Here is a 22,864-nt window from a genome sequence, read left to right as displayed (position 1 = left end):
AGATAGACTGATTCTTAAAGAAGGTTTATATGTATAATACATTTAAGTACCACGGGCGAAGCCGGGGCGGGCAGCTAGTATTATATGTAATATTATTGTTAGAGTATTTTATCTGTAGTTATTACTGTATTTGTGTACATCTATGTTGCATCACTTATGTATGTTTATTATGAGTTATTTTAGTATTGTATGCGCCTTAGCCGCCTCTCACATTTGCAGTCTCACTTACTAGGTGTGCTGGAAGAAATTTCTTTTTAGAAATAATCTTTTTGTACGTGAAAAATAAACTATAAATAAATAAATAAGAATGACGTCAATTTCGAAACACCCCCCCCCCCCATCTATCATTTACCGTCATCCGCAGACCAAACCCCCCCCTAATTTAGAATGACGTAATTTATGGACGGCCCCTATACAATTAATATGAATGGTATAATACTCTCATATCCATTAAAAATTCAAATGCTTCCTGATTTTAACAATTTTTCAAGAATACTTTTGTTATTCTTTGATACGAAACATAATTTTAAGCTATGTCTGATATAAAGTATCTCAAAACAATCGAAATCAATATCTTTATAAAGTCATATAATAAATCTTTAATTTAATTAAGTCTAATTAAACCTTACGCTAAAAATCATAAACCCATAACAATAGCATATACGAAATATACAATTAAATATTTCAAAACCTTTAAAATATTTATACTTCTTAAATCTAATAGTAATAACGATCGATCGTTTCGTTAATAAACAAATTCTCATTGGTGTAAATCAACATTTAAGTAATTCTTTGGAGTAACACAGTCATTGGTTATGGTTTATGATTAGAGAGCATCGAATTCTCATATCAAAATTTTATGAATTTCCTGTGAAAAATAATTCTATAACCTATCTAATCTACTTCATCATTACCCTCTTTGCGTTATTCGCCACGTCTCATGGGAGCCTGGGGCCCGTTTTGACAACTTAGACCTAGGTATAGCCAGCCAGTCGGGGCCAGCGTCCACGCTCAGCAGCAGTCGCGCGCGGGGGTCAAAGTGCGCCAGGATGCGGTCGGACGCCAGTTCCCTCTTCATACGTTCGAACGCGGCTTCGTGTCGCGGCGTCCACTCCCACCTCGCCTTCAGACTCTTCGAATCTAGACCAGACCGTTAATAATCCGGCTACTATTAACACAGAGTTAGTAAATGAACCCGGCTATGAGGAGAGGTGGGAGAATGCTGAAACGGAGGAAGAGGACATGGGGACTGAGCGACAGTTAATACCTACGGATTCATCAGAGACTAGTAGCGAAGTTCAGGTTATCCCTACGACTGATAACTTGTCGCCCGATCCTCAACGTCGTCATCAATTGCGACCTAGATCTAAGGCAATTAATTATAAGGTTTAAAATATGTTACTATAAAATGATTATTTCTTTATCTCAGGTTCCCTTAATTAAAACGGGAGGAGATGATATGTATGCATGCGACACCCCGCGCCTCTGTCCGCGCGTCCGCTGTATCCTGGCCTGCGCGCCAGTAATAAACGAGCTTCCGTCGTACGCACTTGTTTCATTGCTATACATACCTATCAATAGGTCGACGATATCCGAAAAATTGCGGGCCCCAACTGGATGAGACTAGCCCAGGACCGGGAGAAGTGGCGTACTAGAAGAGAGGCCTATGCTCAGCAGTGGGCGATGAAGGACTGATATGATGATGATAGGTACAGAATCTATTTTTCATTTTATTTTCACGGAAACGTATGAATGACGTGTCATGCTATTTCAGTCAGTCTCAGTACAAGTAGGTACTTTCTTGACTGAAGTAGAATAACAAATACTCCACTATACCTCATGTATCCTGGAATTCCTGGAGCATCTAGTGTACATAGGCTATGTCATCGGTGCGTCCTTTTCCCACTTACAGATGGTGCAAAAAGGATGTACAGACGTGATAAGATCAAACTAGCATGCTAGGCCCGCTGGTATACTCCAAGGGATGGTGTATCCTCAAGTTACTTAGTATTCGCGGCGGCAGTAGTATCCAAGCGAACGGCATTTCTGGCAGAGATGCTGTGGGTGGATCTTGGACTGGTCACTCACGTCCAGACCGTCTGGCTTCTCAAGTGGTCTCTGAAATTCAGAAAAATATTCTTAGGAAATTTTATCATCTCAACATTTTTCCATGTTAGAACTGAAGTAGGTACTAAAATGCTCGATAGGTGAGGTTATCTAATTTTTCGAGGCGTAAGAAGTCTTCTTCAAATCTTAATGTTGCTTCGTGTTTTGAATAGGTACATATCATACTTCTGGGTAACTACAGACCTCGTTGGGTGGACGAGATTCGAAAAACTGCGGGGTGCCTCTGGATGAGACTAGCCCTGGACCGTAATAAATGGCGTACACAGAGGGAGGCCTATGTTCAGCAGTGGGCGATTTACGGCTGAAATGATGATGAAAGATCTTCCTCTCGCTTTTCAAATATTCCGAGGCCTTAAGTATGCTTCGGATTCTACCGATATACTCAGGGTCAAATAGAATCTTGTCAGATATTACCTGTTTGTGAGGAAAGATATTAATCGTGCACTTGATGTATTCCAGTCTGTTATTAGCCAAAAAGTTACCAGCCACTTGCACTTCCGGCACTTAAATTATCTGAAAATTTTCTTCTTACACTGGTACGGTATGGCTTTATATATTATGAATAGGTAGACGTTTGACCAGGATCACACCTGATGGTAAGTGATGATGCGGTCTACGGTGGAGCACGCTTACCCATGAGATACCTATTTACTCTTGCTTTAAAGAGACCTGGATTGTACTCATGTGGAAACACAGACTCAGGCAGGGCATTCCACTCCTTCGCGGACTCAGGCCTGACTCAGGCACGACTCAGGGCTAAACAAAATCTTTCTGACCTTACCTGCTTGTGTGGAAAGACATTAATCCTGCACTTGATGCATTCCTGCCCGTTGTTAGCCCAGGAGTTGCCGGACATCCATTTGCGCTTGCACTTCGGGCACTTGTACTCTCCGAAGCAACGCTTCTTGCCCTGGTATGGAGTGAGACCTTCGCCTTTGGGACGCGCCTGGAAATAGAGAAGAATAAGATTAATTCTTGTACTTACCTACAAAGACTAACTAAGACTAAGCATAACACTTAATATCCAAGTTTCTATCTATATAAAATAGGCCTTTGAGGATGATGGCGACCTTTCATCGCAATGCTAGGAAGTCGCCAGTCACATTGTGCTACGGTCGCCCGCAATTTGGTCACCAGTTAACATCAACCAGTAGTTTCGCAATTTCTGTAAAAAAAACCATATGGAACCTATGGACCTAGAGTTTCAATGCCAAATGGTACGATATGTTACTCTTTACTTACTCTGTTATTCGTCATTTACAGGGTCGTGTATAGATCTTTAAATCCGTACATAAAAGTCTATTCCTCAAAGCCAGCCCCCGTCGGCTTCCCGCGCATGCGCGCAGTAACGATAAAATTGAAAACGCATTGTTTGGCTTTCTAACCATGGCAACGCATTGTTATGGCGTTACTGCGCGCGTGCGCGGGAAGCCGGCGGGGGATGGCTTTGGGCACCTGGCTAGAGCGCTGGCAATATAGGAAACAGTGTGAATTTCACGAAAGTTATTCTAGAAAACTATTAAAAACTAAGTGCATGGTCGTAGAAAAAGTATTGTATGCAACGGTTTTAACTGATTCAAAAATAATCGTGGCGTCTTTATTAACAATTTTCGGCTTCGCCTCAAATTGTTACCCACGCCACTCATCTTTTTTGACCTCCTTTAAACTCCGGTAGCATAAAATACTATTATTACCTTCCATCGGCATTTTAGACGTCTTATTTGTTTTAGTTCTTAAACCAAACGAATAAATAGTTTTTAGGAAACGCAGACTTTAAGTAGGTAAGTCTTTCGCGGTAAGTCTTGATTCACTTATTTCGTCGTATGCCCAAGTCATCATGAGAAGCAACATGCTTAACATCCAGTGCTTCAATTGAATCCTAATGTATAAGAAATAAGGTTCAAAATATTATGGTCAATTCGTCAGCATTTATCACTATATTAAAGTATTTGTTTTTTTTTACAATCTGTGGCTCTGTGTCTTCGCTTAATTTTTTTAACTACTCGTCAATATATTAGTCATTCGGTGGAGTTCTTATGCTGTTGATATTAAGTTGCTTATTGCTTATTTGTTGATCAGATAAGTTGGTTTTATAATTGAAAAGACCTAAAGTAAAACGGCCTATTTTAGATTTTTATACATCAAGAGATTCAACAGTAGGTAGGTCGTAGTATACTCTTCGAAGACCGAAAAAATATAGTTCAGAATATATCAGTGTACGTAGCCGAATGGCACAAACGCTCACGAAACACTCACGAAACGAAACGCTCGTAGACATCTATCTCTATCGCTCTTGCGTATTGGCTCGACAGAGCCAGACTACCTTTCGCGGCGTTTCGTTTACGTTTCGCGTCGTAGAAATGCCATTCGGCTACGGCACCTGATGTTCTTATGAATCTATTAGAAATAAATTTATCTCTGATATTATTGCGGCCTTTGCAGAGTTTATTATATTCTTGCATGTGACGAGTATACACTGAGAGAAAATACAACCAGTTTTCATGTTCGTTCAACAAGTTTTTTTGGTTAAAATAGCGCCTACGTGCTCTTTGGTTCAAACAACAAGCTACTTGTCATTTGAATCGGCAATATATTTGAATCAACAAGTCGATTTTATAAAAACAACCTGACACATATTGTTTTAAACATACGTTTGGCTGATTCAAACGGATAAACCGCAACAAGTCAAACTTGTTAAATTCACAATTAAAATTTCTCTCAGTGTACCAAGTCAGAAGGATACATGCCGCTCCATAGACAACATTCGCTTGCGCTTCATCAATACAAATACCTACAAAAGGAAGGGGCTTATTTCACACATCGCAATACACATGTCACATAGTGACTTGTCCTATAGTTTTAGCATGACGCATTGGCTATGACTATCTCGAGTCGAATAGGCCCCCGGCCCTATTCGAGTGGGCCGATCAAATTACATCAGGTCAGCAAATGCTTGAGAATTGAATGTAGCCCCGTTGACTTTCCTAGAAGGTAAGGCTAGATGGGATGTTATGGTTTAGAGGGGCCTTAAATAATAACAAGTGGTGTTTTAAATGTAAACACCGAATGGGACTATGGTGATATGCTACAAAGTATTACCTACAGGCCTTATGGCAATAAAGTATTATTTTCAATATGCTTCCTATTTTATAATAATAATATTCATTTATTGAGGACCAACTTGGATCATTTTTGTTAGTAACATAAATATATGTAACAACTTAAGACTAGTGTTAGTATACGTAACTGTTCTATTTACATTTAACTTAAATCTATTTATTCCTACATACATGGGTCATGCAGCAATTATTCAGATATAGGCCATCAACCCTGTCCGCAATCATGATCAGGATGCTGTTGGAGCTGGCCGCAGCAAACGTTTTTACTTTAAATTTATTTATTTACTGATTATGTATAACAAATTAGCAATATTATCATGTAGGTACGAGTATTTATTTGACACTAACTTTTTCCCGCGGCTTCGCTCGCGTTAGAAAGAGACAAAAAGTAGCCTATGTCACTCTCCATCCCTACAACAATCTCCACTTACAAAATTACGCCAATTCGTTGCTCCGTTTTGCCGTGAAAGACAGACAAACAAACAGACACACACACTTTCCCATTTATAATATTAGTTTGGATTGGCAATTTCTTTTGTCGGCAATTTACGCGTTTATTTCGTCATCAAAAAAGGATTTCTGGCGAAATTATTTATTACTTAATAAAAACAAAAAGCGATCAAGCCTACTGGTGGTAAAACTGGCGAAGCCGGGAAATTATATAGTTTTTATGTAACTATAAATATGTAGTCTTAAAAAAACAAATCAAATTGTTCCCTATTAGTTCTGACAAAAGTTTTTTTGTCCGCTTATCATAAATATTTACCAAAATAATTATGAAATATATAAAACAACCACGCAAATTGTACTTATCAGTTATAAGGCCGGAATCGTACCCGCTACTGCACACAAAGCAGGCATTCTGTCCCTACCTACAGATCGTTTCAATTTTCGAAGACGCGCAGTTTTGTCAAATGTAGACTTTAAGCGTATGACAATATGAACAAAGTCAAGCGTCTTCATGAACACGGTTTAAGTTCATATGGCACAACGGACAAAAACAATCTTTGTTCCTGAACTATGACCTAGGGTTGCCCCGATTTGTGATGTTCTTTACAAGTTGGGCCTTGTTCGTAACTGAGCAGTTCCCGTTAAGTTTGTACATTTGGATCACGTCTCCGATTTTGATAAAAATTGGTAGGCTGATAGAGTCCATGATGCTGAGCAAGATCCACTAGGTTTCCCAAAATGTCCTATGTAGTTAGTATGAAACCTTCCTTTTTTGTTAAGTACTAGATTTCTATACATTTGCAGTAACAAAAAAGTAAAATTTCATACAATCAACCTAGGACATTTTGGGAAACCTAGTAGATCTTGCTTAGCATTATGGACTCTATCAGCCTACCAATTTTTATACAAATCGGAGACGTGATCCAAATGTACAAACTTAACGGGAATTGCTCAAATTGGCGATTGGCTTAGGGTTTCTCCAAACCTATCGACGGGGAATCTGCTCTAGCTGACCAAAAATCACTCGTTAGTATGAAGACGCTTAGCCTCCCCCCCCCACACACACATCTAGCGTCTCGCGAGCGTAGCGCCGGGTCAACTGTATGGGAAAAAACGCCGCGCCGACGTGGCTTCAGGCTCTGCCATACAGTTGGCCCGACGCTACGCTCGCGAGACGCTAGATGTGGGTGGCCCTAACGAGCAATTCTTGGACGGCGAAAGGCGATTCTGCGTCGATAGGTTTGGGGAGACCCTTGGAATTTTGTGTGATTATCACAAAATCTTGGAAGAACAGGCATATTGGCTAACTATACCTTTGTTTAACTTTTCTGACAATTCACAACATCACGACAGAACTTGAATCTAACGGTGCTTCCACAACCACAGCTTTTGTAAAGTATCATGTGTTGTGTTGTTATGATGTGACGTGGACAACACAATTAAAGGGTCAATGTGGTAGCACTAATACAAAGCAAACGAACATTCCAATAAATTATTAAAACAATTCATCTCCAAAAGCATCCGGGGTCAAAAACGCACATGTGTCGGCCCTATTGCATCCATACATTTAATTTACGACCTCATAGCTATTTGTCTTAGTTTTTGCTCACTCGGGCTGTAAAGTTACGGTTTAAAAGGTTCTTTTGTTTCTGGAGTACGCCACTTTAAGGCGAAGTGTGTGAATTGTGAACCCACTTAGCTTTACTTTAGTTATTTGTGATACTGATAAGCGGGCACGAATCCTCCCCAATTAGTAAGGACCGGATAAGGAGTTTTTAATTGAAAAATCGGAAATGTCACACACGGTGTTTTCAGTCAAAAGAAATAGTAAATCCGATAGGATATGTTTAGGAAACTCAACGATAGAGGGTGTGAAAAACAATTATATGCTGTAGTGCAAGTTGTTCGCTAGATGTCACTGTTACCCCGCAAACTGGGTTACAATGACTTGTTGTCGTAAAATGTATAATTAATTTTTTGATGTCCAAATTTTTCGCTAGATGTCGCTGTACCATCTGCAAACTAGCGAATGACATGCTATGGTTAATTACATGTAATTAAATTGTAGTAAGTCCGTGTATAAATTAGTTATTTATGTGACTGGTTGATGAATGATTACATCGGGATGGACGTTTGTATGGAGCATTCCGTAATTTTTGAATGTATAAAAAGCTACTATAATATATAAATCTACACTGAGAGAAAAATCAACCAGTTTTCATGTTTGTTCAACAAGTTATTTGATTAAAATAGCGCCTACGTGCTCTTTGGTTCAAACAACAAGTTAGATTGTGTTAAGTGTAACTAGTACATTCTACAAGTTACTCGTCCTTTGAATCAACTATATATTTGAATCAACAAGTCGATTTTAAAAGCAGCATGACACATATTGTTTTAAACATATGTTTGGCTGATTCAATCAAATATCTTTTAACAAGTTTGACCCTGTTGTTCGAACAAATTCGACTTTTATCATCAATATTGTGATTTATTCCGTTTACTAAAATACTTTTGTTTCAAAGGGATAAACCCGCAACAAGTCGAAATTGTTAAATTCACAATGCAAATTTCTCTCAGTGTAGTCTTCAACAGAATTACATGATGTCACGATCCTCGGCATTGAGGGAACGACTGAAGAAGAAGAAAATCAAATTGTTTGAGGAAACCCGTACGTGATAGGTCGACAAGAATGAGAAACTGATCGGCGTGGACCTATATTGGCTATATTGTATGAATTCCTTATTCTTCTACAGCTAATGTCGAATAAGGCCGTTTTCACATTATCCGATCCGATGTCGGATGTCGGAAGGATTTCAGTGGAAAAAATCCAAGATAGCGCCTGTAATGTATGGGATATCGGTCCGACATCCGATATCGGATCGGATAGTGTGAAAACGCACTAATTGGCACCCCGCCCGCCGGTCGAGGAAGCAGTTTTTGACGGATCACAAATTTTCATTAAATTGACATCGAGGTCGCTGTAGTATTACGTTCACCTGTTTTGTTTTACAATAGATCGTACATTTTGCTACTGGGCATGGTTTTAAAAGAAATTTTGAATGACTGGTCGACTTTTCAATGATTTTACAGTGACTATATAGTTTTTCGGCACTTTTATACTTACTATCGAACAGAAAACAAACATTAAAACCATATAGGTACCTAACTCAATCGAGGAAGTGGACATCTGTAGATGGTTTTACACCATAAGATCTAGAAGTAGATAATCAGTTAGAGACAATGTAGTTTAAAACGTTAGTTTTACCCAAGTTTTACCTGTGGACAGTCCCCGATGTCCCTAATGTCCGATAATGTCCCTTGTTAAAGCAAAGGACGCGACAACATTTCCATCTCCATCATTTAGATGGCTGGCAGTCCTCAACTGTGCGTTTCTCCAGAAACTTCCTGCCTCGCACAGCTAAACTGTGGAATGAATTGTCGCCAGCGGTATTTCCGGACCGATACGACCTTCAAACCTTCAAGAAAAGAGCGTATATACACCCATCTCAAAGGCCGGCAACGCACCTCCAACATTTCTGGTGTTTCGGGTGTCCATGGGCGGCAGTGATCGCTTACCATCAAGCGACCTGACTGTTCGTTTGCCTCCAATCCCATAAAAAAAATACACGCCAGCGGGGGCGAGCGCGGTAGGGCGTCTCAGCGACAGTGCTGGTACTGCTGGTGCTGCCAACTGCTCTGCTAAAGACCTTATATATCTTGTGAGCTATACAAAGAAACAAATAGACAGATAGATAGTCGGTCTTACCTGAGGACAGTCCCCGATGTAACGTCCCTTGCAAGCAAGCAAAGGTGGCACATATACTCGTACCTACGCCGGCGGGCGTTTTAGCGACAATGCTGCTAGTCGCTATGCCAAAGAACAGGGTGGCTAGCCGAATGGCACAATCGCTCACGAAACGCTCACGAAACGAAGCGCTAGTAGATATCTATCTCTATCGCGCTTGCGTATTGGCGCGACAGAGCCAGCGGCGTATCGCTTTCGTTTGGCGTCGGAGAAATGCCATTCGGCTACGGGGCCAGGCCCGAATGGCATTTCTCCGACGCCAAACGAAAGCGATACGCCGCTGGCTCTGTCGCGCCAATACGCAAGCGCGATAGAGATAGATATCTACTAGCGTTTCGTTTCGTGAGCGTTTCGTGAGCGATTGTGCCATTCGGCTAGCCACCCTGGTGTCGTCTGAAGGTACTTTGGTCAATCGTTTAAAAAAGAAAATTAGACAAGGGTTGGTCTTACCTGAGGACAGTCTCCGATGTAATGCCCCTTATTAAAGCAAAGGTGACACATATACGCCGGCGGGGGCGGCCGCGGCGGACGTCTCAGCGACAGTGCTGCCAACTGCTCTGCCAAAGAACTGGTGTCGTCTGAAGGTGCTTGGGTGGATGTCGCTGCGGTGGGTAACGGGCCCCATACTGAGCCAGGAAGCCACTGGAAGGAGAAAAATGGTGGGTTAGCTAATGATCAGAATTTTTAGCAAATGTTGAAGCAACCATTGCATTAGCAAATGTTGAAGCAACCATTGCAATGTTGACAAGTGAATTTTGAGTATAAAATACTTTATAAAGAATTTTGAGTATACCTAGATAGGAAATTTTATAGAACATTTAATTTTTCTCTCTCTAGTCCAGAGCCAAAATAATCGTCTAAACTGGCCTTATTTTTACTGCAAATGTAGACGGCAACTATTGGTAACGTAATGTACCTACTGAAAACAAGCCCCGTTGTTTTCTAAGCTTCTGCCCCAGTAATGTATATAACTAGCTTGAGTTTTTTGCAATTAGCCTACAAAAACATAACATAGTTACGTACATATAACTTGCTATATATCCTATTGATTTGTTTCAGGAAACGTCAATATTTCATACCGTATCAACATTTGATAGATCAGGAGGGCGATTTTTGAATCTCGCATACGGGATTTTGTCACTAAAATACCGGTTGAAAACGGTGACTTGCTTATTATTTTCAGTGACAATTTTCTGAATTCGAACGCGTGAGACTCAAAAATCGGCCCACAGTATTCGAAGTTCAAATTAAATCGACAAACAAATGAATTGCGGCGTGCGCTCGCATCTGGTCCGCGCATTAAGATCTGTGGCGCATGCGCGGTACGCGCTACTGGCTATTACGAATCAGCATTTTGATTAATATGACTAAGATTAAGGATGCATTCTTAAATAGATTTAGGTTACCAATTACTGTAATATAATACCAGAGTAACTCCGTATAGACGGATAAGGTCTAAGAAAAAAACGTACCTCAAAGCCATAGAGAATAAGGTACGGTGGCCTAGATGGCGTTACACCTTTTGGGAACGCTCGGCTAGATAGCGCTAATATTAATACTTGACATTTTAACACATATCACGCTAAGAATATGGGCCAAATTGTCAAAACTGAGATTCAAAGATTTTAAGCTTGTGTCGAGAGATGGCAGTCTATGCACTGTGATTACACATTTTTCTTTGACAGTAACTCTCTATAATACTCGATCCTCTTTGATAATACTATTCACTGTTTTGATTATTTGACTGCTTTCGGAAGAAAAATTCGTGGAACGTGGAAGCAGATTTGCGAGTACAGACCCTAGCCACCTAGTCTGGCTTCGTACATAAAACTGTAACTCGTTTACCTACAGTTTACACCTTCTTAGGGTCCCGTACCTCAAAGTGGAAAACGGAACCCTTATAGGATCAATCGAGCATCTGTCTGTCCGTCTGTCACAGCCAATACCTCCATAACCTCCATTACTTATATCAAAGAGGATCGAGTATTATAGAGAGTTACAGTCAAAGTAAAATGTGTAATCACAGTGCATAGACTGCCATCTCTCGACACAAGCTTAAAAGTTTTGAACCTCAGTTTTGATAATTTGGCCCATATTCTTAGCTTGATATGTGTTAAAATGTCAAATATTAATATTAGCGCCATCTGGCCGAGCGTTTCCCAAAAATCTTGGCCACCGTACCTTTTTCTCTATGGCTTTGAGGTACGTTTTTTTCTTAGACCTTATCCGTTTATACTATACGGAGTTACATATGTCTTTGCTTATATTGTATTATAATATATGTAAACCACTGGATATAAATCAATTTAAAACATACGTGCAAAACAACGCACGGAATTCAAATCAAAGTTTGATTAACCAATCATCATCGTTTATGGGTTGCGAGTATATAAATACCGTCCTAGAGTGGTGGTCCCGTTATTAATAGAGTACTCATCGAGTTTTACAATATATGATTAAAGACTTTATTACAATGACTTACAGTATACATTATGGTCAGTTAAATGATTAGTTAGTGACTTTCGGAAGCTGTCGAGTGCTGTGATGATTCGTCATAGTTTTTGGATAGTGCACTGTGACAAAATAGCACATTACGATACAAGTGAGGAAAAGAAGAAAGTTCGAAACGAGTGGCGATAAATTAAAACAACCTTTGATCCAATTAAAACAACACTTGAACCAAAGTGATCCATTTCTTTTTGGCCTAACAAGAAATAGATCATTTTGAGCACTAGTGCGGGCAGAAAGCACCATCTGTACTGAAAACCGGCCAAGAGCGTGTCGGGCCACGCTCAGTGTAGGGTTCCGTAGTTTTCCGTATTTTTCTCAAAAACTACTGAACCTATCAAGTTCAAAACAATTTTCCTAGAAAGTATTTATAAAGTTCTACTTTTGTGATTTTTTTCAAATTTTTTAAACATATGGTTCAAAAGTTAAAGGGGGGGGACGCACTTTTTTTTCCTTTAGGAGCGATTATTTCCGAAAATATTAATGTTATCAAAAAACGATCTTAGTAAACCCTTATTCATTTTTAAATACCTATCCAACAATATATCACACGTTGGGGTTAGAATGAAAAAAAATATCAGCCCCCATTTTACATGTAGGGGGGGTACCCTAAATAAAACATTTTTTTCCATTTTTTATTTTTGCACTTTGTTGGCGTGATTGATATACATATTGATACCAAATTTCAGCTTTCTAGTCCTTACGGTTACTGAGATTATCCGCGGACGGACGGACGGACGGACAGACAGACATGGCGAAACTATAAGGGTTCCTAGTTGACTACGGAACCCTAAAAATCAACTATTTATTCCGTTGTCCAAGCTTTTGCTATTTATATGTAATGTCAAGATTGGGTCAAGATTGGGATCACTTCACGTAAAATCACTGTCAATATAAATTGTCAACAATGTAAACAAATCATTATATATAAAATATCAATATTTGAGCACAATTTTATTATTTTAAAGGTTAGTTTGTTTACATTGTTCACAAATTCTATTGACTGCGACTTAGTAGTAATAGAATTTTGAGCAAACACACATATGTAAAAATATCACCCTACATGATACATTTGTTTGAGAAAAGTTATGTCTGAATATCTTTAAAACCAGACAACGAATATAAAATATTAGATGGTGGATATTTAGTAAAAAATTTTACTAAATGTTGAAGTACTTTCGAGTGTCTGTGGTGCTACAAATCTTTAGATATTTACATTTTTAACTTTCTCAAAACGTGTGGACTGAGTGAGCACTTACAAAAATTTATTATAAAAAAACCTGACACTTTAGTGGTTCGTTTTGTATTTTACAAATTCCCATTTCACTTTTACTAAACTATACACATATAATAGCGGTCTAAATCTTATTTCTTTTTTTTGATGAATACTTTTGCTGATTAAATTGTATCTCGTTTTTTAATGCATGTTAATTATAAGATGTAATGTTTTGAAAAGAAGTGGCCCGCCGAGTTTCTTGCCGGTCCCATAGTGGATACCCCCCTCCAACTGAGGGGGGACTGAAATCTTCTCGAGGCTGAGGCGTAGGGTTAGAGCCGGCGTAGCTTTATTTGACGTTCATAAGCGCATTGTAATATGCCTACTTGGAAAAAATAAATATTTCATAAATATTTCATTTCATTTCATTTCATTTATGTTTTTCATCAAAATTCGGCTTTTCAAAAGTGTGAGGATTGAGTGAGCATAAGAAACTATTTGTAAAAAATTAAATACGTCACTAGGTGATCTAAAATTTATAGAGGTAAGCTGGCATATTTTTTACTAAATGTTAGTATATAAATATTATATGTTAAATGAATACATTCACTGTTTTCGTTGGTAGTTTGTGAGAACTGAGTGAGCACATGTTAATGACTGTATCTATTGATTTATCTTTTTACAAATTCAGAGATTCGTTTTACAATTGTTTTAGACCGACCGACTAGCCAGCATCCCCCTAGCCAATGTGTGTTTATATAGTGTATCACACTTTTCTCTTTTATAAATAGCTCTTCTATATTGGCGCGATAGAGCCAATATTTTGTCTATAGTTCGCTACGTAGAGTCAATTGTACTCTTGGCTAGACTCCCAGCTCTGTGACAACCATGTTTACATCACGCATGAGTGGCAAGTTACCCATTAACGCGTCCGGTCCTTTGACACCTGAGACACCTTCTCATTAGGGATGTTGTTCTGAACCTTTGCTCCATCTGACTCTGCCGAATCGTATGATAATACGACTGTTTGTGACGAATTCGTGTAAACATCCGAGTAGTTGACAGCCTTAATCCAATAGATGGCAGCATTGTTTGTATTATAGAAATTAAAATTGAAAGTGGTAACTATAGAAGCGCTGGTAGCCTAGCGGTAAGTACGTGCGACTTTCGTTCCGGAGGTCGCGGGCTCGAACCCCGGTTCGCACCAATGAGTTTTTCGGAATTTATGTGCGAAATGTCATTTGATATTTGCCAGTCGCTTTCCGGAAGGAAAACATCGCGAGGGAACCGGACTAATTCCAATAAGGTCTAGTTTATCCTTCGGGTTGGAAGGGCAAATGGCATCGCTTTCGTAAAAACTAGTGCTTACGCCAAATCTTGGGATTAGTTGTCAAAGTGGACCCCAGGCTCCCATGAGCCGTGGTAAAATGCCGGGATAACGCAAGGAGGATGATGATGATGGTAACTATAGAGGCGTTAGTGACCAATAATGGAACATCTTTGATATAGTCTGATCGGAAGGAGGAGAAGAGTCGTGGAACTTATGCAAGTTATGCATAATATACTTTTTGGTTTTTGTATTTTTTTAAAGAAGAAACAGAAGAAATTCTCCTATATTCATAGGTACCTTGTTAGGGTAAACTCGCCTCATTCGGTGACACGCCTAATTCGGTGAAACAAGCTTTGAAGCACTGTTGCGAAAGACGATTTTTAGTTGTTTCACCGAATTAGGCGTGTCACCGAATGAGTCGAGTTTACCCTAATATTCAATTCAGGTTGTAGGGACCTATAATGGTTCAGAATACATAAGGTACAGTTAGCTGAAAAATTGCATGGTGAAATTATGAATGAATTCATTGATAAGTGCAGCTGATAGTACTTGATAGCGATGTCAATGTCATGGAAAATGTATGGAGAAAATGAACAGTATTTCCAAACGGTTAACCCTAATATTCAATTTTATCGCTATTTCAATCTTATATTACGGTCTATATTCCGGTCAATAACTTTAATATGAAACTAACAGAGAATCATTCAAAACTCACCGCAATTTTTGAGGATTTTATGGCCTAGTTACAAAATCTTTAAGCCAAACACAGCAACATGAGCATAAATTTCATATTATAATGTAATACCAATTTCTAATGATTTTATGATTTTGATACACCTCATAAAACTATTCCTCCTTCCAAAACTCGACCATCGATCGCCTTATAGTGAATAGCGCAGTGAGTTGAGTAGCATTAGTTTCAAGATTTTTCCTTTAATTCACATGCACCAGTGAACACCTCAAGGTCATATAGAAAATAAGATTAAAATCGTAACAACATGTTTACGAAGAATCTGGCTACAGTATGGATGAAAGTCAGTAAACGCAGCGTACGAGTATAAAGACACGTGGCCAGGTAAACCCTAATATTAGACCGCTATTTCAATCCGGCGGTCAGCGGTGAGCGCGTACAGTTAAACAAATGAGCATCAAAGGAATGGAACATTTTGACGATTGATATCAATGATATCATATTGTACAAATTGATATTAAATTCTACAGCCTTGAATTTTGTTATTATAGGAATTTGGGAAAAATAGTATAGGTACCAGCTGGATGAAACAAATAAATATGAGTGGACACATGCGCGGATCCACGGGGGGGAGGGGTCATGGGGGGTCCCCCTGGAGCCTAGGTTGGCCATACAAATAGACCACGTGATCCCCCCCTAAGGCCTGGACCTTTACCACGTGACCCCCCCCTGGGCACGAACCTGGATCCGCGCTTTGGACACTTTACAGTTTACACATATCGATAGGCCCAAGCTAAGTTTAGCTTGACCACACCTCGGACACTGGCGATCAAATATATGAAAGAGGTGCGTTCCTAGCACACATTCTGAGCTCGTGTAGGTGAACGCGTACTATGCTTGTATGAGTGAAATATGACAGGTCGACTGTTCGCGTTTTTGACAGGCGGTAACTGTGAGGTAACCGAGAGGGGGTGGGCGGCACTTTCAGCGGGGAGCGGGAGTGGCCATACTGTACGATAGTACTCTTTATTATACTGTGCTATGGTTGCTATTTCTTCATACTATAATGAACTGTCACCGCATACATCAGAATTAACAGCGCCCTCTTGACCATCCATACGAATATTATAAATGGAAAAGTAAGTGTCTGTTTGTTTGTCCGTCTGTCATGGCGAAACAGGGCGACGAATTGACGTGATTTTTCAAGTGAAGATAGTTACCTACCTATCATCCTACTTCTATGTTCGTGACCTATATGAATTGACGGTTCGACAAGTTCTTTAGTGTTCTTTAGCCAAAAGAGTTTTAGCTACTTTAGAAGATAATCAATCTATCTTTTATAACCTAATCACAAAATTAAAATTTTGAAAAAACCCCCGACCGCGACATAGTGGACCGATTTTCATGAAACATGGCTAAGAACACTCCCGACTAACTCAGCTTTCAGACAAAAAAAACTAAATCTAAATCGGTTCATCCGTTTGGGAGCTACGATGCCACAGACAGACACACACACAGACAGACAGATAAACAGACAGACAGACAGACAGACAGACAGACACGTCAAACTTATAACACCCCTTCGTTTTTGCGTCGGGGTTAAAAAGAGTTTTAGCTACTTTAGAAGATAATCAATCTATCTTTTAAAATTAAGTTCCACCAAAAGCTTCTTCAAAACTATAACAAGAACTATCATTCGTCCCAATCCCACTTTAGATCCCATTCAAATGAACACCGCATTTGTATGGAGCGTGCCTTTTAATAAAAGACGATCAATTGATTGATACAGTACAACTACAATCTAAACGCTATCGCCCCCATACGATCGTTGTGCTTGTTAAAGAGACTCGTAGAATTATAGGTATGTGGCAGAGACTCTGTTTGATATGAGCTCAAGACAAATGAAGAATAGGAATAGATTCGATAAATGTTATTTTATAAAAAAACTAGATTTTGCCCGCGGCTTCGCTCGCGTTAGAAAGAGACAAAAAGTAACCTATGTCACTCTCCATCCCTTCAACTATCTCCACTTAAAAAATCACGTCGATTCGTCGCTCCGTTTTGCTGTGAAAGACGAACAAACAAACAGACACACACACCTTCACATTTATAATATTAGTATGGATAAGAAAAGAGGTTGGGAAAATTAGTCCTAGACAAATGAGTTTCACTATTCATTTTATTATATAATAATAACGTATATCAACTATCCTATTTTTAGTTACGATTCGGGACGGTTTCATTTAGCTTAAAGTTATTATTTTATATATGACGAAGCGCGAACCCAAAGAGCGATGGATAAACGAGATCCAAAAAACCGCAGGCAGAGACTGGATAGACAAGGCCCAAAATAGAGAAGACTGGAGAAAGCTGGAGGAGGCCTTTACCCAATAAGGGGCCACGGCTTATTTTTATACCTTTCTTTTTAGATTTAATTATTTTCTTGTTTTTTAAGCTATGGAATAAAGGCTATTTATTATTTATTTTATTTATTATATGACGAAGCCTGTTGCGGATATCATCATTGGTTTGTTTGGCGAAGCATGTTGTTGATTTGGATTTCTGGCCACCTGACGAAGCCTGCGTTGCGGATGAATTTTCGCATGGGAGTAGTGTTAAGTACTGTTTTATTTTAAGGTTGGAAGTGTAATTTTTGTACATGTATTCTTGTTTGAACCTAATAAATTTTGGAATTCGGAAGGTCTTTACTTATCAAAAGCAATATCCAAAGAATTTTGTGGATATCACGGAATCTCCAAATCGGAGATCTATCTAAAAACCCAAGGTAAGGTTTGTAATGCTTTCAATTAGACTATACCTCTTTAAGGAGTGTCTCTTGCTTAAGTCTTTCTCTATGTCAATAGGAGTTATTTTTTCTATGTTTTCATAGAATTCATTAATAAATTTAAAATGTTCTATACCATCATTTATCATAATTAATTTGTGAATATCACGGAATCTCCTAAATTTTGGCAGTGACCATCCCACGTGTCAAACTGAGCCTAAAATACTTTATCTATTAAAACCCAAGGTTTGAAATGCTTTAAATTGACGGGGCGATGAACCGTGAGAAGAGATGAAACAGCGTGGCTGACTGACAATGAAACTTTTTGTGAAGAAATTAAGATGGAATAGTGGTAAAGTCACGACCTGTTTCTCAAAAACATCGTAGAAGAAAAAGTAGAAGGGAAGAGGGGAAGAGGAAGACCTAGGAGAAACTAGTTCACCCAAATTAAAGAAAAGGTTCAGGTCGTGTCGTACCAGAAGGTGAAGGAGTTGGCAGAAGACCGGAAGAGTTGGAGATTGCTCCACCGACAAGAGCACAGCTCTTAAGTTAGAAGAAGAGAGAGAGTGGTAAAGTTAGTGTTGTTGCTACCACGAACCTGGCTCTTACGCATGATTAGTAGCATCGACAACTAGCTTTATATGTAGGATTTTTTTATAAAATCAACTGAAAATCGTTCAAGAATGTAATAAAAAACAGAGGACCCAGAAAAGAGCCTTGAAGCACTCCACGAGAAGTAGTCAAGTTAGATTTGTATACTTTTTACATGTTTTTTTTAAACGAAATTAATGAAAATCTAAGTAAAGGCAGGGAGGTAAAGGGACAATCTTCATAAGGTACAGTTATTTATCGTAATAAATATCCCCAAAAACTTTAAATGTGATTACTGAACAAAACTCATAATTTTCACGTCGGTTTATGCATTTTCTATAAAAGTTGCGGTTAAGCAACAACTTTGCTGCTTTGAAACAAAATTGAATTTAACTATTTTTGACATTCGGCATCCGAACCATAAATCATATCTAATATTTGACGTATAATAAAGTTCGAATCGGAGTTTGATGGGATGGGATAAACATTTTCTGATAGAAATTTTACAATTTTTATTATTTATTTTGCTCCCTTAATTATTTTATTATCTTTAACGCCGCGTCGAGGAACATTCATTCCTAAATTTCTGATCGTCCATATTTGACCAACAGCTTAACAGAGGTTACTGAACCACGGTTGCGCGCGCGCATAAACAGTGGTGGATACACAAACACCGTCAGCTGGAGGCGAAGGGATAGGTATTTTTACATGCTAGAGGTAGATACAGTAGCGGATAAAATAATGTTAAAAATTTGAATACCTATTTGTCCAAATATGATTATTTGTCCACAACTCTCAAAATTATGCGAGTATTAGCTATTGCCCGCGGTTTCGCTCGCGTTAGAAAGGGACAGAAAGTAGCCTATGTCACCCTCCATTACAGTATTTATTTACCATTATAACTAATACTGCCCAATTTCTATCGCATAAATGGGTGGGTACCAACAGTCGTTCCGCATTTTTTCTTGGGTTAATGGTGGACAAGTTAGAGCTTTACACTAGATCAGCAGATTTGCACATTTGGATCACGTCTCCGATTTTGATAAAAATTCGTAGGGTGATAGAATCCATTGATGCTGAGCAAGATCCACTAGGTTTCCCAAAATGTCCCAGTAGTAGTCATACATATTTGACGACCGGTCTGGCTCAATCGGTAGTGACCCTGCCTGCTAAGCCGCGGTCCTGGGTTCGAATCCCGGTAAGGGCATTTATTTGTTCCTGAGTCATGGATGTTTTCCTATGTATATAAGTATGTATTTATCTATTTAAGTATGTATATCGTCGCTTAGCATCCATATTACAAGCTTTGCTTAGTTTGGGGCTAAGTTGGTCTGTGTAAGGTGTCCCTAATATTTATTTTATTATTTTTATACAGAGATTCATAGAAAATATAAATAGTGAACAACACATCCACAAACTATAGTCTGCATTTCAAACTTTAGAGAAAACTAAAAACATCCACAATAACGAAACAGGAAGTTTCAGTTAATGGTGTTGAATATGTTTGTAACAAACACTGCACACAGTAGTGTACCTATACAACGAAATAATCGTTGGCAAACTAACATACCAACAGGTGATTTCAAATATTTATACGATTTAAATAAAATGTTTCAGTTTATCATAATAAGCTCAAAATATATTTCAGTAGAAGCAAACTGTCTTCATAAATAAAAAAAAATATATTTTTTAAGATTCTCAATTTTTTACTATAAATTTTTGATACAAAGGGAGTTTGCACTGACTTATTGTTAAATAAGAATCTGTACTAATCCGTATTTCTTCTGACACCATTTACACCCGAGCGATAAACGTGAAATTCCCGAACCAAAATACTTTATGGAACAGTGACGCTGGCATTAAATACGTTCTAAATCCGTCTTACCTGATCATTCTGGTCGTGTGTCAAATACAGCCATCCGAGCAGGGCTTGGGGGCAGGTTTCAGCCTTGCCGCACCACTGGGGCAAATCGGCCCCCAGCGCAGTGGGAGACATGCCCCTCATCAGACCACTGGCACAGCACTTTGAAAAAAGAACTAGAAAACAAAAGAGCGTGTTCGAATTTGGAATAAAAACAGTTGGTTGTCGGAATTGTTTTGTTTTTAAAACGGTTGCGCTGAGGGCACGCCGCGGGTCGGGATGGCCGGGTATTTTTGGATCGTGCGCGGGCGCCGGCCTCGGCTACACTGTGGACGCTCCTTAAGACGGGGCGCGGTGTGATGCTGGGATTATCGATACATTTTGTCGATAATTATGCTCCTGCGCTTTTATTGGAAAATAGGTATGTCGATAGGTATACCGTAGTTTGTTCTAAATAATTCTTAGATTTTCAATCGAGCGAGCATAAATTAACGAAATTTCGATATTTACGGTACCTAGGTCTACAGTTGTCTATCTGAATTTCATATTAAGTACAGATGTAGTGCGAAAAGGGTTTCCTTCAGAAACGTTCGTATTTATCATGCTAGTTCAGTCAATGTCAGTACATCTTGTACTGACACTGACTAAAATAGCATAACACGTTCGTACGTTTCCGTAACAATACGAAGGCAAATCTTTTCGCACTACATCTGTACGCTGGCCACTAAATACTTTAAAACAACAAAAAGGAACTGATGAACTTTTTTATATTATTTTTTAATTCAATTAAATAAAGTCGAAAAGAAGTGGTTTCATTTTAATAATAAACAGTAGTTTAATAATAAGTAGTCAGAAGCTTACCTTTGATAATTTTCTTTGAATGTAATTTACTGTTTGTTCATTTAGTCAAATAGATAGTCAGTAAGGTACTCAGTAATAAACACGTTTTGGGTAAACTTGCATAACATCCACGTAGAAATATATTTATGAAACCCGTACAAATAATTTAAGAAACCAACAAGGACCGAAGAAAAATAACCCCATTTTATTAATATTTTTTAAAAGCTTGAGAACTTACAAACTATCGATATATTTATCGACCGCTATCCCATGTGTCCCATCCCTATAGCGAACATGTGGGCGCTCCCGACCGCCGGGGACTCAGAGCAATATTTTTGTTCAGCCACCGTACCACGATACGGTCGCTTACCTATCGCTCATTTATCGTAGAATAGTGTCGTGGTGCGAGGTTTTTAAAGAATCTACATATGTATTTAATTTTAATTGACGTTTTCAAAAGGTAGGTATTGTCGCTTATCATAAGGATGAGATGTGCTCGTATCTTTATACGAATTACCTGTCAGAGCGTCCTTGTGATATTTACATACATACATACAATCACGCCTGTATCCCATGAAGGGGTAGGCAGAGCATATGAAACTACTTAAGTTTCAGTGCCACTCTTGGCAAATAAGGGGTCGATAAAAAACGAAAGTGTGACATTGCAGTGACAGGTTGCCAGCCTCTCGCCTACGCCACACTTTAACCCATATCCCACAGTCGCTTTCTACGACACCCACGGGCTGAAAGGGGGTGGTGAAATTCTTAACCCGTCACCACACGGGCTTGTGATATTTATTACTTTTATTACTTTTAAAACGGATTTAGTATACTTATAAATAAGGGTTTCTGTAATTAAAATTCTCTCAATCATTTTAAGGACTGTTCTAGCACTTCTAGCAACAAATGGTTAAGTGGAATTCAATGTTTCAAAGTAAAAACTTCTTAAGTGGAAACAATAAATTAAAAGTTTAATGTGAATTTGAAAATAATCGATTTTGAAGTGGAATGGCACCCAAGGTAAGAGTGGCTTATCGACATCTGAGTTTAAAGTGACATTAGGTACAGTATTTTTCAGTAAACTTGGGTACTATAATAGGGCACGTAACCAAAGTGCCAACCTAGCTTACTGTACTATAGTCATCTCCCTCTAACACTTGCGTTTAAGTGCGAGGAGTGTGACAGAATCAGTTTCATTTCGTTTGCTAGGGAGCGCAAAAGTCTCGTTGGCTACGCAGGATGCAGTGTCATCTCTATACGATATTGGAAAATTATGCGTGTTAGTGCGTTTTCACATTATCCAATCCGATATCTGATGTCGGACCGATATCCCATACATTACACGCGCCATCTTAGATTTTTTCCGAAATCTTTCCGACATCCGATATCATAACATAATCATAAACTGTATGGAATTGAGACTCTATTTTAAAGTTAAGTATTAAAAATCTTATGTAATTAAATTTAAAAAATCAATGTAAAGGGACGAAGAGTAATAGGAATAGAAACTATTGAGAACAATAGTTCATTGCGTGCACTGA

General features: G+C 38.7%; 1 protein-coding gene across 1 annotated transcript; it reads right to left on the bottom strand.

Moving 5' to 3' along the window:
- Nucleotides 1-1,859: 1,859 nt before the first annotated feature.
- Nucleotides 1,860-20,798, bottom strand: LOC125231291 (zinc finger CCHC domain-containing protein 24-like). The gene is made up of 4 exons (XM_048136730.1): nt 20,508-20,798; nt 9,952-10,143; nt 2,909-3,073; nt 1,860-2,118 (listed from the first exon to the last, which is right to left on the bottom strand). The coding sequence occupies exons 1-4, from the start codon at nt 20,625-20,627 to the stop codon at nt 2,005-2,007; spliced, it is 591 nt and encodes a 196-aa protein (XP_047992687.1). The 5' UTR covers nt 20,628-20,798; the 3' UTR covers nt 1,860-2,004.
- Nucleotides 20,799-22,864: the final 2,066 nt, after the last annotated feature.

This window comes from Leguminivora glycinivorella, chromosome 11 (assembly GCF_023078275.1).
Source record: "Leguminivora glycinivorella isolate SPB_JAAS2020 chromosome 11, LegGlyc_1.1, whole genome shotgun sequence".
Classification (NCBI taxonomy): domain Eukaryota; kingdom Metazoa; phylum Arthropoda; class Insecta; order Lepidoptera; family Tortricidae; genus Leguminivora; species Leguminivora glycinivorella.
Note: the sequence above shows the minus strand (reverse complement) of the source record. Positions and strands in the feature narration are given on the sequence as shown.

Bases quoted from the DNA above. Each gene is read 5' to 3' on its own strand.
- LOC125231291 (XM_048136730.1), bottom strand. From the start codon at position 20,627: ATGAGGGGCATGTCTCCCACTGCGCTGGGGGCCGATTTGCCCCAGTGG. The intron at 10,144-20,507 runs GTAAGACGGATT...TTCTCCTTCCAG, and splicing joins CACACGACCAGAATGATCAG to TGGCTTCCTGGCTCAGTATG. The intron at 3,074-9,951 runs GTAAGACCAACC...CTCTATTTCCAG, and splicing joins ACATCGGAGACTGTCCTCAG to GCGCGTCCCAAAGGCGAAGG.